This window comes from Rhagoletis pomonella, unplaced genomic scaffold (assembly GCF_013731165.1).
Source record: "Rhagoletis pomonella isolate Grant_MI unplaced genomic scaffold, Rhpom_1.0 Rhpom_scaffold_00004, whole genome shotgun sequence".
In the NCBI taxonomy this organism is placed as follows: Eukaryota; Metazoa; Arthropoda; class Insecta; order Diptera; family Tephritidae; genus Rhagoletis; species Rhagoletis pomonella.
In genome coordinates this window covers 14,268,452-14,288,725 of record NW_023458558.1, presented here as the reverse complement: position 1 = coordinate 14,288,725, position 20,274 = coordinate 14,268,452, and the positions used below count along the sequence as shown (strand labels likewise).

General features: G+C 34.5%; 2 protein-coding genes across 5 annotated transcripts; both read left to right on the top strand.

Annotated features, from left to right (window-relative positions):
• Positions 1-273: 273 nt before the first annotated feature.
• LOC118737064 (zinc finger protein 142) lies at positions 274-6,579 on the top strand. 4 transcript variants are annotated; one of them, XM_036467312.1, is made up of 7 exons: positions 274-355; positions 1,180-1,726; positions 1,790-2,082; positions 2,144-2,598; positions 2,713-3,098; positions 3,361-4,072; positions 4,448-6,103. In XM_036467312.1, the coding sequence occupies exons 2-7, from the start codon at positions 1,224-1,226 to the stop codon at positions 6,101-6,103; spliced, it is 4,005 nt and encodes a 1,334-aa protein (XP_036323205.1). In that variant the 5' UTR covers positions 274-355; positions 1,180-1,223. The 4 variants fall into 4 exon arrangements, with proteins under 4 accessions (XP_036323205.1, XP_036323207.1, XP_036323204.1 ...); XM_036467314.1 differs by having other exon boundaries at positions 281-994; positions 4,448-6,579; XM_036467311.1 differs by having other exon boundaries at positions 281-607.
• Positions 6,580-10,473: 3,894 nt separating this feature from the next.
• LOC118737063 (sarcocystatin-A-like) lies at positions 10,474-14,174 on the top strand. The gene is made up of 3 exons (XM_036467310.1): positions 10,474-10,641; positions 10,947-11,059; positions 13,910-14,174. The coding sequence occupies exons 1-3, from the start codon at positions 10,567-10,569 to the stop codon at positions 14,106-14,108; spliced, it is 387 nt and encodes a 128-aa protein (XP_036323203.1). The 5' UTR covers positions 10,474-10,566; the 3' UTR covers positions 14,109-14,174.
• The last annotated feature ends 6,100 nt before the right edge of the window (positions 14,175-20,274 follow it).

Here is a 20,274-nt window from a genome sequence, read left to right as displayed (position 1 = left end):
GTGCCAAATAGATCATTATTATCAACAACCTTAGACACCAACCTGCTGAACTACAATATCGACAGTATTTAACTCAACAATTTGTAGAATTGCTCTTGCTGCTGATTTATATCCCATATTCAATGTATAATTGTACGTTTAAAAACAATCTTAAACATTTTAAATATGTAGAATATTTATTTAGGAATATGTGTTACCTGTAATCTTTTCAAACGCCGGTTTTTATTTCATCGAATCATCATTACAGTGCGATATGGCAATATTACACCTTTCGCGTATTCAATAAATTGCATTGGAGTTGTTCGGTCTGTCATATCGTGTAGTGAAGGAATTTGTAATTTTATTTTATTTTTCGGTGTGTAAAGTGTTATTATATATCTCTTATAAGAACGCAGATTCTTTAACGGCACCTGTTACATATATATGCAAAAGTGAAACATCAAAAACTGCTCGCCTTCAAAGACGGACAATTGGTGAAATTTTTCCAAATTTTATCTATTGCGCTGTGATGTAACCGCGTGAGACCATACGCAACCCAAATTTATGTGCCTAGCAAATGGTTTTTCATGTGTTCATTAAATTGATTGCAATATTGTTTTGGTGCATTGTAAGCGGCTAATTAGCTTGTAAAAAGTGTAAATAAATAAACCACCTTAACCTCATTTGGACATAACCTCGTAGACTTTGTTTGGAAATGGAATTTTTTGTTCGATTAAATTTAGTTGGAATTTTGTTAGAAGGTCGGGTAGCCGATGATATGCAGTTCGAGTTTAATAATCGGCGGCCATTGTCGATAATGTAGTGCTAGAAAGAGACAACAGTATGACGGGTTAATTGCGACTGGAAAACTGTGGAGTGCTGCCGTATAGATTGCATAAGAAATAGTACAATTGTTCAAACAAAAGTTTTATAAATGTTTCAGCATCTTTAACTTAAATCCATTAAAAAATATATACATATTTAAAAAAAAACCGAGTATCTGAAGAATAAACGGGTAATAGTGCTCTTCATCGAAATTGCAAATCCTTGAATGTGCTGTATGCTCAAAAGTATTTGGCAACGTTTGCGTTGTCTCGTGTTTTATTTCTTAATTTTACTGCGTCCAGTTCTCGGTGGGGGGTACTGGATGAAAAATTGCATAAAACACGGGATTATATGCAAACATTTCGCTTATTACAGGGATTAAAGTGAAGTTTAAGTAAAACTTGCATCAGCGCGACATTATGGATAGACGAACATTTCAAATCCAGTGGATAGAAGGCGACACTGAAGGCTTAAAAAGTGGTGGCGGACAGTTGATTGTGAAACGACAAGTACCATCAGAAGAAGAGATACTGGCTAACGGTGTGGTTACAGCAGATAGTGCCGCCTTTCACATAGTCTCTGGAGACGATGTTGATGGCAATGTACCAAACGAAGTGGACATCGATCATATAGCTGCCGAAAATTTAATTTTCATGGCGCGGGATGGTCAAATGGTAACGGAGATTATAGGTGCTACTACCGATGAAAATGGAACCGTCGTTGTATCCGCCTCTGATAATGTTGATTGTACGGAGGCATTGAAACAAGCAGCTGCTGCTGTTATGTCTTCCAATGAGCTTACAAATGGACAGGGAAATGGCGATATAAGGTTTGGGGAAAACTTTGTTGTTGATAACACACCGCAAATGGTAACCGAAGAAGTGATAACGGACGACTGGGTGCAGCATCAAGGCGAGGAACGGTTGGTGATCACCAAGTTTTCACTACAAAAAGTTAAAAATTGTCAATGTAATTTTAATTTTAGTGTGGAAATACCAGCAGATCAGATCATTTGTTCAGGTTCGCAAGTATTGCTTGACATGGAAGTACCTTTGCCTACTGTGCAGGATGAGTACACTACGTTACGGCCTTACCCGTGCGATTTTTGTAGCAGACGCTTTCGCAAAAAGACAAGTTTGATGAATCACATCGTTGCGCACCAGAACGATCGTCCACATTTGTGCAAATTGTGCGGGTGTCGTTTTTTCCGTCGTTCCGATTTAATAAACCATTTAAAAGCACATGCTGATGCACCAGATCCTGAAATAGATGCAGAATGTAAGTAATAATATAAGCGGATCAAGATGAATACTTATTTTCAATTTTTATTTATTCATAGTTATGAATTTTGTGGAGCAGGAACAGCAACCGATGCGCCAACCCAACGATCATTACTACGAACAAGATTGGACAACACAAATTAATTCTTTGCAACGCAGCAATAAATCTAGTCGAAAAACGCACAACGTTAGCGGTAACAGCTCATCTACCTCAACTTCGACGACTGTGGGACGGGGACGCATTAGTCGCTTAAGACCAAATAAAGAAGAAAGTTTTGTAATAAATGAACCGTTGCAGAACGATGAACAGGAAACTGAAAATCAGCAAAATCATGCCGCTGCTTATGAGGACTGCCAACAACTACAGGCATCAACTGCTGTTGTAAAATTCACACAAAACCAATCGCCAGAGCATGGGAAAACCTTCCCTGTAATTGATGAGAGTAAGCCATTTGTGTGTCAACAGTGCGGCTTGGCGTTTGGGCGGGAGAAGGCGTTATTAGCACACACGAAGGTTAGTCCGAAAACATGACCGTATTCAACGCTCCGATATAACGTTTTGCATATTGATTACGGATATTTAACTGTACTTAATTTTTTCAAAACCCAAAATCTGAAACAAACTTAGAACCATCGTGATGACCAGCCACATGAGTGCAACCAATGCAACGAAATGTTCTGGGATGCAAACAGCTTGCAGGAGCATTTTAAAACCCATCATTTTGAGGATAGCAATTCAGAGTATGACCCTGATGAAGCGGAGGCGGAAGAAACACAAACTGAATCAGAATCAGAGCGCTTGTTCGGAGAGTTCTACTGTAGCGAGTGCGGCATGTCGTTTCACCGTGAAGATTTGCTACGGCGTCACTCTAAAACGCATTCAAAAAGCAGTGTTGAAGTTGAACCAGAGAATGAAAAGGATCGGCACTGCTGCAACACTTGCGGTGAAACTTTTGCCGAAGCATTAGACCTGTTGGCACATGCGGAAATTCATGCGCGGTATCCACCATTTAAGTATGTTATTAGTTATTTGCTTCAAATCAAATACCTTAATATAGAAAGGCCAAACTCATACAGTCTCTGAAATACAAAAAATCATAACTAAGTAAAAATTCAAAATTCCCTTTTTATTGATTATTATGCATTTCAACGAATTCTAAGTCTTTTAAGCAATAAAAAATTTCAGTTAGTTACGGCTCTATGACTATATGAGTTAGGGCCTTTCTACATTATTATGTATATACATATTCATATGTATTTATTTCTTCATTAATAGATGTGTTCTTTGTGGCGAAACGTTTTTTGATGAGCTGTCTATAAAACGCCATCTGCAGACAGTGCATCCGCATGACATGACGCCCAACTCGTGTATTCTTTGTGGCAAACAATGCCGCGATCGTAAAGCTTTAATAAAACATGCCTGGGATCATTCGCGCGAAAAGTGCCATTCATGTTCGAAATGTGGCAAGAACTTTCATAATAAAGCACGTCTGAAACGGCATATGGCATCTCATCGCGATAAGTCTGTCACGTGCGATGTCTGTCACGAAGAGTTTCCTGATGGTCGAACGCTTTCTAATCATCGCCACTCGCACACCAATTCCTCAGGAAAAATGTTCCCATGCCATGAATGTGGAAAAACGTTTGGTTCGCGCAGTTCACAACAGATACATGTGCGTATACACACTGGTGAAAGGCCATATGGATGTCGCTTCTGTTGGAAGGCCTTTGCTGATGGCGGAACCCTACGCAAACATGAACGCATCCATACGGGCGAAAAGCCTTACGCGTGTTCGGTGTGTTCTCGTGCCTTCAACCAACGTGTAGTACTGCGCGAGCATATACGATCACATCATTCTGGTTTGGACGTGAAGCGAAACACTTACTATTGTACAGTGTGTTCCATGGATATGTCATCATCAAGCGATCTAGTTCAACATCTAATACAACATAGCGATATGAACACTGCCATGCAGAGGCAACCAGTAGTAAGTGAAAAAACATCCCATATACATACATATATAAATCGGCGTTTAAAGTACAAAACCGCGTATCAACAAAATGCACAATAGCGTATCACAATAATGCAAAACCGTGTATATGAGGTTGTATAAATTATTTTCTAGATAGAAAAACCCTCATTTCAAAATGGTTCTCTTTTGTATAACGCAATCGCATTTATGGCTAGTATATTTCAGGATGAATGGATAAGGATTGAGCCAATAGCTTCTGTGAGCAAATCCAATTTTTGGCAGCAAATGTCAGTTACTCGGTTTCGCAGAATGCCGATTCGCGTTTTTGTTCTTTAAACGACGAAATATGTTTCTTTGACTTAACTAACTTCTTTCTTTTTTTCATTTCAGACTGGCCCTCGTAAATACAAAAGGCGACGAAAACTGAAGCCACATGAGATTGCTCGTTTGCGCAGGGAGAGTCAACAGAACCCAAATGGCAGTGATATAGAAATTTCGGACTTTGATATTGACAATGTAGATGATCTCCTTGGCATTGCAGATCCCCCTGCGCCCACAAAAACTTCCTTAAAATCCAAACGTGGCAAAGCTAAAAGTAGCAATAATAATTCGTTGACAAACGCCACCGATGCCAGTGTTATATTGCCAGATAATGATTTACTCATGGAACGCCCCAGAAAGCCGCGCTACAAATCAACTGGTAGTAATTCAGATACAATATGGCAAAACAAGCTCATTAATTCTAACTCTGTGCTATCGAATTTGGAAAACACTCTACAAACTATCGATGCACTTGTTGTGGGCTCTTCGGGCAGTACATCACAATTAGATGCTGATGAACGCAGGTCGAGATACAAATCGAACATGGAGATTAATAGCAGTGGCTCGCAGCGCACACAGGAAGTGCAAATAAGCAAAGGCCAAGGGGGAAGTAAAGCTCGTAAGCGACCAGAAAAAGCAACAGTATCAAACAAAACAAGTCGCCCGCGTATGATTCATACCGAAAAGTGGTCAGCTGGTAATAATGAAAGTGGTAGAAAACGTTCTAAAACAATTGTAACCAAAAAACAAGATAAAAGTTTAGATGTATTACGTTCCTCTACAATAATTGTCGACGACTATGAAATTATTACACCCGCTACTGAGTTACCTAAGCAAATTAGTTCGAGTCCGGCCCATATTAAAGAAGAGAGGGGACAGGAAGCTTATCAACATCAGCAACACCGCATACAATATAGCTCACATCAAACAAGTTCTTCAAGGAATATTGATCTATATGATACACAGTTTCTCGGTGGCACCGCTACGCTGCGTAAAGAAGCCTACGAGAAGTTCAATCCCAGCATTGTTAATGACTTGGAAGAAATTTTACGTTCGCCTATTAAATGTGATCGCACCGAGCGTCACCGCTTCATCAGTGAATCGTCCACACAATTCCTCGAAGAGGAGCAACACAACATGATAAAAATCGAGCCAACATCACCGGATTTGCGTGAAATTGTTGTTGGTGTTAGCGACACTGCGGGCGTTAGTGTAAGTGGTGGCAGTGCAAGCGGTAGTAGCAATGAACGTCGTTGTATTCGTACCGCTCGTAGTCGCGCCGGTGCTGTTAATCGCAAATATCTTGAATTCGAATCGGAATTGCCACGAAATGGTGCACTTCGAACTCAAAAGCGTAGCGCCGCAACTATCAGTAGCGGTAGCACTTCGAAGAATAAGCAAGCCAGGAATAATAGACGAGAGAAAGGAGATGGTTCCATGAGCAGCCAAAAAAGAACTCTGACATATCCTTCCTCTTATAGCTTAGACGGTTTCACTAAATCATCCGGTAGTGGTTCACTTAATACCAGCAATGACTCATCTTTCTCTTCACTTTCGCCGTCTAATGGTGTGAGTGGAGCAGTGGCGATATCTGCTGGTGCAACATCGGCGGCGGCGTCTCCAATGCTACCCGGGCGTAAACAACGTTATTTCGAGTGTGAGATGTGTTCGGCCGTTTTTCCAGACCGGGCGCAGCTGCTGGACCACGTGCCTATACATATATAAGATTTTTAACATTTTCTTTATGCTGAATTGAATATCGGGTATGAGGTTTCCGAAAAGCGTTACAATTCAAAATGAATTTACTAAACGTATACCATACCGTTGTACAAGTGACTTTTAGTTGCATTGAAATTTATGCAAAACTATACATTTTAGATAAAATTATTTTTAATAATACTATTAATTTAATTCTTTCATTCGGTATGAAAAGTATTTAATATGTAAATTTGTTTTAGAATTAGATGTGTTTAACTAAGCCATCAATACCATATAAATATAGTGCTAAAGCAACGTGTTGTAATTTGTAGTTAGCAAACCCAAAGGCCTCTTTCTTACCTATTACATAGAAACACATTTTGTTATACCATTTTTATAAACATATGTATGTATGTACGTAAATTACCTCAAAAGCAAACCCCCTCAAACGTATGTGACTAATAACATTTAAAAAATAAATATATGAAGTGATCTTTAAGAGACGTAACGGGTTTTTTTTTCGTTGGTAATATGCTAATTGAAGCAATGAGGGGGTATATGTACACAAGTTTGGTGGTGATGCAGGCGCATTTACTTGAACAATTTATTTATGTATGTATCTACAATTGCCGGTTTGTGAAGCAATTAGCAATTTACTGCTTCACCTACCTAACCTGAATGGTTTATACATATGCACTTATTGACTGCGAATATAAATTATGCACAGAATATATATTTTCAGATAGAGATTACTTCTTGGCTAGAAATTGCAAAGCCTAAGTGCAGTTTATGCCTTAAAAAACGGAGCATAAAAACCTCTGAATGAAAGGAGGTAATATAAAAATGTACAACTATTGCCGGTCAATGAGAAACTGACTTACTCGTACTTAAATAAGGAACTCCCATCTAGCGAGTATAAATAAATGAGTAGTTTTTATTCGAAAATGGCGATTTTTTTTCTCGGCCAAAATCAAACTAACTAACACTACACTAACAGGGAATTATGGCAACTGTCTTCCAGCTCACCACAGTCTTTCGAAATACAGTTGTCAATTCTGGCAACCATCTTGAAAGCTCTTGTCTGTCTTTCGATGGACTAATTGAAAGATCTGCTTTTTTAAAATAAATTAAATAAAAAAATATAAATATTTTTCTAATAAATAAAAGAAAATTAAAAGAAAAATAAATAAAATGAAAATACAGCAAAAAAAAAATAAAAATATCTTCAAACTTAAATGAGGTATACAAATAAATTTTTTAACAATAAAATCTAAAAATTTAATTAGAAAAGAAAACAAATCAAATCAAAATGAAAGAAAATTGTATTTATAAATTCAATAAAATTAATAAAAAAATTTTTAAATCCAAATCTAAAAAATTAAAGAACATTAAACAAAAAATTACAATAAATACAAACAAGAGATCAATCTAAAAATTAAAAGAAAATAAATTTGTCAAAAGAAAAACAAATTAAATAAAAAACGTTAAAATAAGTTTCTAAAAATTTTATGAAAAAATTAAAATAAAAAATTTAAACATAATTAAATGAAGAAAGAAACAAAATTAAAACAGAACAGTAAAAAACATAAAATAAATTTTATTTATTCTTTTCAAAACAATAGAAACTGAAAATGAAATGAAATCAACAAAAGCAAAATACGTTAAGCTAAAAAAAAATATATAAGAAAAAAGATAATTTTCTAATCATTTAATGAATTTTGAAAAAAAATATTTCTTAAACAATAACACCTAAAAATTAAATGAAATGGAAAAACTATTCTTTCTTTTTCTTTTAAAAGAATAAAATAGGGATCACACGATTTGTACATTTTTGCTGCAGTGTTGCTTAGAAATTTGAGAACAGATCAATACAAGAATTTCCAAACAACACCACTCTGTAGTAGCCAAAAAACGAATCTGCTTAACATCTAAAAATTAAAAGAAAATTGAATTAAGGCAGAAACAAAATTAAGACAGAAATAAAAAAAAGCTGCTAATTGAATTTTTTCATAACCGTTAGTTTCTTAAGATAATATCACTTAAAAACATAAAAAAAAAACATATCACTTAAAGACATACATCTTCCAAATATAAATCAATTAATACCCATCCATTATCTGTCCACTAGCAGTGCGAACACCTCATATGCAAATTTGTTGCTGAAATGGGTAATTGTACCCCCTAGAGACTGATCTACTCTCTCTAAAGATTGCTCGGTTGACTTTTATCAAAGAATATTGTGCTTACAAACGCAAATATTTGTATACACAAATAAATAAACATATGCCTGCATGTACATAGCATGTGTAAGAATATACAGGCTCATAAATGTATATGCATGTACATATGTATATATTAACATGTGATCAACAATTCTACTTAAAGCCGATGGTTTAGAGAGAGGTGTGAATTGTTTTAAGAACGCTTTTGCCGGTACGCAAATATTTATATGTATGTATGTACATATATATATACGTACGATTATTTTATATTTCTGATAATGATTGAAGAATAAACATTGATGTGACAAAATGCATTAAATTGGTTGAGGGCTACCCCCAGAGCGATGAACTCTTTGTCCATACGAGTGAGAGATATAAATACACATACATATGTATATAAGTGCATACATACCGACATCATGTTCATATGTAGAGTATCGGGCAAAATGTATGCAATCTCTTTATATTTGTTCATGGTATTTATTTTCAAGGGGCTTTATGTACATATACATTTGTACATACCTACATATGTGTGTATATTCCTAATATGAACCTAATTAGGAGGAATGTATGTAAATAAAATTTTTTTAAAATATCGACCATAGCGCAACCGGTCGTGTAACAACAGTTGGATCAAAGTATTTTCATTCAAGGAGCTATCTATTGTGTAATACAAATAAGCGCCAAATTCGACCAGAGCGCCATCTATCGAATACATTTTTTTCCAAAGTATTTCTTTTCAAGATTGTACATATACACACATACATTCCGTTTGGTTTATATTAAACCGGGCGTAAATATGATTTCTAGGAATAATACATGTCTCCACAGAGCCATTTATCGAGTAAAATTTCGTAGAATATTTAGACAGATATTAGAAAAAAAACCAAGACATACAACTGATACATATCAAGACACTGTCGAATAAATTGAAATCAAATCATGCATCAAGTCTATGCATGTCAACACAAGCGGCAGTTTTAAAAATATACTGCAGAAACACAGCAGCGAACAACATCTTAGCTAAGTAGCAATGACATGCTAAAACAGTAGGGGTATTCATGGATTGACATGGCATATCACCTTGTTTGAGTTGACATGATATAGCAATGCATGGGATTTTTGAAAATGAAATTTTTAGAGAAAATGTTGAATTTTGCAGTACTTTAATATGCTGGAAATTTTATTATTTCTGATGTCATACGCTCCATTAACACAGTAAAATTTTTGGAACAAATAAATTAAATACCTACTTGTTTATTTGAACCATTCTTGCTTTTCTTTATATGTAATACAAAACTCGTTTGTTTAAATTTTGGTACTTTACTGCGTTTACATAAGGCTGGGTAGTGAAAAGGTGTATAATTAAATAGTATTCCCTATTCAAATTTTCGCCAGTTTTCGGATATCCAATTTTTATTTAATAGTTTAAAAATGCGAAGTTTTATTTTTTTTATTCATACCTAATATGAAATTTAAACAAAATATGCTATAAAATTAACTTTTGAAAAAATTGTAATACGTTTTTTTTTGAATTAAGATTCTGAAAGATTTTGATTAAAGAAGTTGGTCTTAGCAAAACTTAATAATCAGGTCTGTTCTGAAAATCGTACAACTTGAAATCGGTGCGGTTTGAAAATATTTTTGAATATTTGTAGTGACAGTACATACATAATTAGAATTATAATAGGAAACTGCTAAAAACACATCATTTACATCATATCCAACGATTTAATGTTATCTTATTAAGAATACTTCAAAAAGATTTGAAAAATCTCTCGAATATGTCCATGCCTAGTACTGTTTCCTCTCGGCGTTTAGAGATTGCGGTAAGAAATTAAACGAACCCTAGAAATGAGATTTAAAATTAGATGTAAGTATGTACAAATTCTTAAATAATTATTAAAATAACTTTCTCAACTATTTTATATGCGGACATTGATTTGAGTGTTTGATGCATACGTACATGCATACGTACAAACATACTTAGTAGTGCTGCTGTTTTCATAAGCACAGCTGTAGTCATATTGTACTCACATTAACATACATACATACATACATATGTACATGCATACAATGAAGCAACTATTCATACAGCTGTGGAACTCCACTGCGCAAACACAAAGCAAGTTATATACATAGTTGCATAGAGGTTATTTTTGTATAAAAGCAAATATTTTTTCGAGATATCAGCAGTTTAAGAATTCTCTTCTATCGGGAAATAAGTGACTAAAGTCCCAACATCAAAGTATAAATTAAATACCAAAAATGGCAAGTTATAAGTTATTTGTTTTGTTGTTCAGTTGTGCCGTCGCCGCGGTAGTCGCTATGCCACATAAAGAAGTGAGTTAGTTACAATAATTTGTACCAATATATGTATGTAGGTACATACTAGCTCTTGAAAATATATTCTTTGCTCTCATTTGAATGTTTAAGGGCCAGTATTTCAGTGCTCGGCTGTGGTTTAAACTTAGTTTAAGCGCTCGAGTTGGCTGCTTTAAACTAAGATTAGCTAATCAAACATCAGCCAGCTGTTCAAGATAAACGCAGTTTACGTCATCTAAGTTTAAACTTGCACTGAAAAAGTGGCCCCAAATGTGTACATTAAAACTATTCGTATCATATTAATCTTATTTGAATTTGTTTAGCCCTTACTTGGAGGTGAGACAAGCCTTACTGGCAAGGACTTGGACGAAGCCAAAGAAGTACTACAAACTTCTTTAACCAAACTGGCTGCTGGTGAGGATGGACCTAAATTTGAGTAAGTTATTAGTAATGTAAATACATACATATGTATTGAGATACATATACTCGTACATGTCGAGCCCTGACCGCCAAACAGGCGGAAGCGAAATTTTTTCTCAAAATTTTCTTATTGACGCAGAAATAATCCTAGAGCATCTAGATGAATTTCTGCATAAAAATAAGTAAAAACAAGTAATTTCCAGCAAAAAACCGAATTTAATTTTATATTTCGGCATGAAAACTCGAATTTAGACGAAACAAAATAAGGGCCGGTTGTTCAATGTGTGGTTATCACTACTCACGGTGCAGCGAACAAAGGTGGCGCCGTCAGTGGTACCGCTACTTTGGTTTTGCCGATTTTGACAGTTGTGGTAACTTGTAAATAAACCTTTGTTTACATATCAGCGAAAGAGAAATTTGAATTATAAGTGAAAAATCAGTTAATTTGCAATTAGTGAGTGATTTTTGAGTTGAAGACTGCGTAAAAACTAATACAATGAAGTGCTGTGTGTTAAATTGCGACAACCGTCAAGATGCAAGAAGCGTAGATACAAGTGTAGCGCTGGGACGAATCGGTGCATTTTGTGTACATAGGGCACGGCAAAGCCGTTCCCAAAATGTTTCTCTATTATTATATTAACAGCATTTCCTCACAATGATTTTGTTTCTGTTCCACGCAGCCTCCATTAGCAAGTTAACTTATCAGTCCCGCAGAGATGCTGGTGCAGTTTTCTGCAGCAGCCTTAATTGCAAAGCAATGAAGTGCACTCAAAAGTTTGCTGAAGCAGCCTCAATTGTAAAGCAATGGAGTGCACTACAATGTTCACTGTTCTCTAATAGATTAGGTGAAAAATGCAATATTTTCGCATTTAGCAAAATTAAAACACGTTTTTCGCAGTAAAGTGAACTGCTTTGGCTGTTTCAACTCGGTCTTATTTTCGCTCTATTCTTTGTTTACTTGTGGTACACAAATGTCAACACCCAGGACGGCGCAATCTTGTATTCTATCATTCTTGATTCTTGATCACTACTTGTCGGTTAAACATCATTATCGACGTTTTCGACATCATGCCTATAACATGTGATCGATAAAGCAGTCGTTGTACTTAACCAGAGCTTCTACCTCCGATTAGTGTTAATCAGACATTGAACAACCGGCCCTAAATATTAAACCGGCAGATTGTGAACGCGCCCAAAAAGATGGGATTTGACCATCTTTTCGCTTCGCGCTGCAGTTACAATGTTCTATGTGGCATGCCTTGTGCATTTTCATACAATTCATTTTATCTGTCAAAGCGAATCTGTCACCCAAAGCGAAGCAAGTGTTTTATCTGGCATCAGCTTTAAGCCTTTGTGGCGGTTTGGCGGTTAAAAACAGTAAAGTCGGAATTTTAATGCCGCCACCCAATAAGATTGTTCTATACAATTTTTAAAATTAATATTTTTCGATCCTCAAACAGTGGTTCTCTTCAGGAGACTTCCAATATAATAGCCAATTGTTTACTTAACCATTTCAAAATAAAAAAATAGGGCTATATTTTTTCGGTAAAGAACACTTCTAGAGCGTGGCGGCATTAAAATTCGGAATTTACTTGTTCCACATGCATTTTTGGACCACCCTAATGCATATATGTACATACATACATACATACTATGTACGTCGGTAAATCAGCGACTGGTTTGTATTAAAATGATGACATTAAATACACAAAGCGCTTGTGATGTCAAATTAGAATACAAATAAAAAAAAATATGATCTCCATATAACCCACCAAGTACGCTGCTTAGGCTATCGTACAGGTACGCGTCAAGCTGTATTTCATTTCGGTTTTTGGTGTTTCCGGCAGGATAGTAATACTTTTATTTGATTTTGTAACGATTTTTCGTCATCCCTTGTCAAAATTGCTTTGGAGCATGGTAGGTACAATGGGCACGTTTAGAAGGCGCAACAGCCCAGTAATTGTTGCGATTACGCCTTCTAAACGCATTGTTGTATATTTCTGATCAACTGAACAGTTGCGTGTTAGATGATCGTAATATTTTTCTGATCATTTGAGACAACATGTTGGTGTGTACCTTTGAGAGTTGAATTTGACAGCTAATATATCAAGCCGTTCGAAAGACGCATAACGATCACACATTTTTTTTTTAGCAACGGTTGCGCTCAACTGCTGCGCCTTCTGAAACTACCCAATTATTCATAGGTATTGTCTTTCCAGATAGCTTTGCTTCGCATCGAAATTCGTGCTCCCTTATTTTCATTTTGACGCAGTTCAATGTTGATTCTTTTACTTTTAATTGGCTTTGCTTTTTTCTTTCGCCCAATTTAATTTTTATAGGTTTTCACACCAAACGAAAAAAAACGGTTGAAATAAAGTGAGCAATGAAAATTTTGAGTTTGTTTACTAAGCAAATGTTTATTTTTCGGCTTTTGCAAATTAAATAAGTTCTCTGCAAGAAGGTTTGTTAAAAAAAATACGTGTGTATATGTGGTATATGGGGCATGGAAATATCCCTTTTTCCTAGCAGTAAACCTCTTAGTGTGGGCAACAATGATGTTTTTCGAATAAAGCAGATTGGAACATGCGCTCTCTGGGAAGACAATACCTGTACGAGTATGTTTGTAGATTACTCGTCAAAAATGTTATAAAAAAAAAATCACAATGTATTAATACTAACGACATCGCATGTAGTCTACATAATGTAGGCGTTTTTTTTACGTAAATATACTTAGATATGTACATATATACATATGAAGAAAAACAATATATTTATTAGCACATACATACATATGTGCATGCATACATACTACATATCTTTATCTTTGACAACTCAATGATTCATTTATTTTCTTTGTTTCAAGCAGAATCTTGGAATTACAATCAGCAACCAGACAAGTGGTTTCGGGCTCTCTTTACAAATACGTAGTGAAGCTTGCTGATGAAAATGGCGCCGCGAAGGCATGCACCGTGAAAATCTGGTCTCAGCCATGGTTGGATAATGGCATACAGGTCACTTTCAAGTGCGACGGCCAGGACGAAGTTGTAAGAAATCATAGCGTTTAAGTCGTGAAAATTTGTATATATGCATACGTATTATAACATGAATAAAAAATAAAATAATGCACAGAATGCAAAGTGCTTCTATTTTATCGTTGTAAATGATCAGGGAATGGATTTAAAAAAAAAATTGAAAACCTACAAGAGCGTCAGCAGTGCGCGCTTCCACTTCGCAACGCCCGGGTTCAAACCATGGTCAAAGCAACATCGCAAAAAATATAGAAAAAGGTTTTTTCTTAACAGCGGTCGTCCCTCGGCAGGCTATGGCAAACCTCCGAGTGTATTTCTGCCATGAAAAACAGCTTCTCATAAAAATACAATCGCCGTTCGGAGTCGGCGTAAAACTGTAGGTCCCTCCGCTTTGTGTGACAACATCAAGGCGCACGCCACAAATCGAAGGAGAAGCTCGGCCAAACACTAACATATGTGTAAGCGCCAATCTATTATTATTATGTATGTGCGGCTAAATATTTCCATACTGTCACATAGTATTTTAGGAAAAACATTTTCAATATGTCTCTCAAAGTGTTTTATGAAATAAAACGTTAAAAATAAAATAGTTACAAATTTATATTAATTGTTTATGGAGTTATAATTATTTAACTGTTTAATTATGTAATCTTATAAACCCTTTCAGGTGAAAAAGTGTCAGTATGGAAATCATAAAAACTCGTTAAACAATTAATTGACATAGGTAACTATTTTATTTATATATATATATTTTTTTTTATAAAACACTCAGTGACAATTTGTAATTATTTAGCCGTAATTACCTTGGTGCAATGATAAATCTATAAATTAATATGCTAACATAAATTTTGTCACCGTTCGTTGGGCGATTCTACCGAACCGATTTCAAAACCAACAACACCATTGGAAAGGTATATATTTTTCTTAAGTTTAAGAGAGTTTTTATGGTTCAAAATTGAAAATTGCGGCCAAAATCGTCGATTAAATTTCCGTATTTGTGTAGGTATAGTCGTTGTCGCAATCTTTCAATAATAAAGATAAATGTGACGATCAAGAAATAAACGATTCAGTAATACAAAAAAGTGAAGGTAAAATTAAAGAAAAAACGAAAATGAAAACAATGAGAAATACATAAGGATTAAGGTAACTGAAAGGGAAAGAAGAAGATTTTTTAAAATTTTTCGATTGGAATCGAAATAATTTCAGTCATAAAAAATTTCGTTATCGAAAGTTATCAAGTTACTGAAATTTATCGAATCACCACAGTTTATCGTTATCGAAATTTATCGAGTTATTCATGTTTATTGAGTTATCGCAACTTATCGAATTATTCAAAATGACGAATGTTTATTGAGTTTTCGAAATTTAGAAACACAGCAAACTAGTTAGCGAAATTTACGGACAGTTATCGAGCTATAAAAATGTATGGGATTACTGAAAATTGTCACGTTAATGAAATTTATAACGTCATTAATATTTATAGTATTATTTATAGAGTTAACGAAATTTATCTAGTTATCGTAATGCATTGAGCTCTGTCAACTTATCGAGATAACGATATTTATTGACTTACTGAAATTTTTCGATTTATCGAACCGAAGTGTTTGAAATTTTCAAAATATATTGAATTATCGAAATTTCAAGGCTATGTCATGTTACCAGAGTGTAATGAGTTATATCGAGTTATCGATTAACATATATCGAGATAAATTTTTGAGTTATCGAAATTTATCGAGCCCACGAAACGCAACAGTTTTTGAAATTTGTTGAGAGATTTTAGTGTTTGGGAAATTCATAGAATTATCGATATGCTTCAAATTATCGAAATTTATCGATAAACTGGAATATATCGGGCTAATTCCAAGTCCAGTAAAAGTTCTACAAAGACGTTCAAGGATATAAAAAATTGTAGTAGCGGAAGATTTTCCGGTAAGTAATTTGGTACCGTATATGTTATACGACGTGCTAAGTTAGAAAACCTCTCCAAGGCTACGATCGAATTTCGCCAGTAACTGGCACTAGTAGTTTACTAAAAAGCACAAAATATATTGCTTTCATTAAGTTATATTTTGTTTCTTGCTTCTTATGAACTCTACTATGATTTTTTTGAGGGAATAAGTATTATTTTTTATAATTTCACTAAATTCAAGTCCGAATTGTTTCATTCGAAAAACAAAAAAATAAAAACTTTACAAATAATTATACAAGTAATTTTTACGCAAACCAATAAAACCGACTTCAATTCTCATATAAAAATTTAAGAGTACCGTTAATTTCTTACTGATCCAATGATCAGACCTAAATTAAATTAATATGGGACCACTTCTGGGGTGCCGGAATTATGCGGTAACATACATAAAAAAAAATATTCCGACGAATTAATAACCTCATTTTTTGAAGTCGGTTAAAAAACCTTAAAAAATTGAGAGAAGAATGATAGACCGCAAAATAGCGAGAGTGCCAATTCTACTGAATCAAATATAACCAAATATCATAGATATATTCTAAGTCCTTTGTGATAACGAAATTTCTGCCACGTTTTTACGAAAAAATGTTTTTGGGCCACAGTACAGAGAAACTCTTATTAAATTAATAGAGAAAACACTGAATCGCGTGACATAATCGGTACAAATATGAAAAATCGGGACACTTATACTTCCCGACTTAAACAAATATTCAGCGGGAAAATTTTCTCAAAATCGGTACGATCCCGCCAAAATTGGTACGAATGGTTACCGTACAAATATAGACCTCTGTCCCCCGGTAAGTCCTAACTTCTTCAAACTCGCGCTTGTTTTACTAAAATTTAATGGCTGTTTGATTGTTTTCCTTTTTTTTTGTTATATCTATTTAATTGTTTATTAAAAAAGTAGTGGACAAATTTTTTAAGATAAGGGCTGAAATTTGGCCACAATTAATTTTTTTTACCGACAACGAAGTTTTCATATAGGTAGTTTATATAGTATAGTATAGTTTATAGTTTTTTGTAAGCTATTTAGAAAAGACGTTCATTTAATTGAAACATTCAATACGTATTTTTTATTTATTTCTATTTGTAAAGGTTGCCATACGCCTTCTAAAGTTTTGATTTCCAGTTCGAAGATTTAATAGTGCATTTTGCAAAAATCGCACCTTAATCTCTTTACGATTACGACGCCTAAAATTGGAAGCTACTCTATTATCATCACTGTTATGAGTAGCTCCACTGCCATTGCTCCTACGAATAAGTGCACCAATACGACGACGGTTATTATAGTTGCTAGTTTCACCACCACTACCGCCCGTTCCAGCATCATCACCATCAGCGACATTGACTAACGAAAGGAGGCACATGCTAAGTAGGGCAAAAACAAATAGTAGCCTTAACTTTTTCATCCTAATTAGTCTCTACCGAATGAAATCTGATAAATGTAAAATGAAGCTTCTTTGGTATCTATTTATACCCTTCGCTATAGATGTAATTGTTTGCAATTCACAACATGTGCAAATACATTCATAAACATTTGCGTTGAATCTTCGTTTTTCAAGGACGCCGAGCGATCAGGTTCATATTTGTATTCTTTGTTTGCGAAATTTCGCCAATCGCTGATAAGTCAAACACATTTCAGCTGCGCAAAGATAGAAAAGATGTATAATATTCTGATATAAGTGGCATACATACATTAGAATGGGTCACGAGAAAAGTTTACTTATTTAAAAAAAAAAGCAAAACACAGCTAAACTAAATATATTTTCAAAAATATCACTACTCGACAAAAAAAATCAGCAAGAATAACATAAAATATATCTAAAGTACAAATTCACTGGTTGCGAACAAGGTTCATAGAATAGAAGGTTACGACATGGTGCTGTCAAAAATTTGTTTTCCTCCAATGACGTAGTTGCGATGTGAGTTCTGATTGGCTGAAATATTCTACGAAGAAGGAGGAGTACACAAAACGCAGAAAATCGTAATCAAATGGACATTTTTGATATAAAATCGTGGCAAAGCTTATTATAACAACATAAAATGTTATAACTTCACGTGAAACCGGATTAACATAATAATAGTGACAACTGAAATGTAAATCGAATGCAAATTGAAATTTGCTGGTGATTTTATTCTTGAAAGTGAGCAGAACGCACTCGCGCATTTTTAAATAAAAAGCGTTCATAACATTGACAAAATTTCGCTACCGAAATTGCAATTCATCTTTGGACATACAGTAAAACCTAAATTACCTTTTTCAGTGTAATTTTTACAATCAAAAACATTGCACTTAAATTTTTAATAATTTAAATAAACTCAAAGACGCAGAAAAGCACAAACTTCAACGCAAATTGTCAAACGGTAAATATCAGGGTTACACACATATTGAAAATAAAATTTGATGTATTTTTGACTAAAATAATTTTTTAGGAATCTGGCAACTCCAAAAATTTAGCTATCTACGTCATCAAGATGGCGGCCATCGCTGATGTCGTAACCTTGTATTCTATGAACCTTGGGTTCCGAATATCATAATGGTTCCTCTGGATCAGACCTCATTTCTAAGATATGGGTGAAAATATGAAAAAAAAAACCCATAGTTGCGACACATTACGTCACATTTATTTGCATCGAAAACTTGTATTTATACCTGACAGGGATTTGTAAAGAAGACTCCAACAAAAATTTTTTGCCTTCATAGTCATAAATAGCACAAGTGGTTTGGTCACTATAGAAAGAAGTATGCAGAAAATTTAAGAAAAAATCGTTATTTTTTACAAAGTTTCAGATTCGACCGCCTTGAAATGAGAAAAAGTGTTCGGCAATACAAATTAACCACCTTGTGCTTTTCGATTTTTTGCTTTTGATTTTCTACATTGCGGAAAATTCAAAAATCAAAAACTACCATAATTTTTACAAGTTTTTATTTAACTTGCTCTGTATGTATGAGTCGAGAGATTTGAAAACCGCGTATTTACAGCCCGATTTCGTTCATATATTGAACGTACATTAACTACATGAAAAGAAATAACTCCACTCAAAATTGTGCCGATAGGTGGCGCACGAGTCAATATATTTGGTAAACCAGTATTTATGGTCCGATTTCGTTCATATTTAGAATGCTTGCTTTAAAAATATTTGTTTTTACTATAAACTTATTTAGTTTAATACTGAGCTATACCACGCATACATACATGTTTACGAAAAAAATTAGGTTTTACCAATCTGAAAATAAAGCAGATATTCAAGAAAACAGTTTAACAACCGAATATGGTCTAAAAAAAATTGCATTAATTCTAGTCAACTTAACTTTAATATTTTCAGGTGGTGTTTTTCAAGCAGGTGCAATAGAAAGTACTAAAATAATAGCTTATTTTAAAGCTTTTGATCGGTTCTGACTGGACCATATTAGGCAAAAATAAAGCTACCCCAAAGAAAGTGGGGATTCTTTTATCTGACGTTAAATATGATAGTAAGAGCCGCAGAACTGAACCGCTCAGGTTAAATTTCTTAAGGAAAAGAAACGACTGGCGTGGTTCATTGGACTTGGCAGGAATTGCTTTGGTGGCTACAGCGCCAATCAAGAAGAAGAAGAAAGAGAAAGAAGAAAGTACGGGGTTTGCAATGAAGAATGATAATGATAAAGGAAAGGGCAAAAATTATGACGATGATTATTTATTAAATGAATTTATATTAAAAAATCATCCGAAGAAAATTTAGTACATTATTTTTTCTCCTATTTAAGCTTAATCAACTAAAAAATACGGGTTTTACGTAATTTGTCAGTGTTGAGAAATTATACCAATTTTTGGCACCGTTTACTCGACTGTGCGATGAAGCGAAGCGCCCCTAGCTAATGCTGGTAAATGCAATAATAAAGTTAATACCGTAGAAATTATAGAAAAAATAAAATAATCTTAACATATGGCTTAATAATCCAAAATCAATATTTGTATGTATATATCGAGCCCTAACCGCCAAAATAACGTAAGCGACATTTTTTTCAAGATTTTCTTTTTGATGCAGAAATGCATCTAGATGCTCCAGGAATATTTCTGATTCAAAAAGAAAATTTCGAAAAAAATGTCGCTTACGTTATTTTAGCAGTTAGGGCTCGGTACAGTGGAGAGTGAACTAATTCGTGTAAGGTCTGTTCACTCAACCAATATTGTTCATTGAACTCAAATCTGGAATTTAAAGACCCTTCAAGTTAATTCATTGACTAATTAAAAA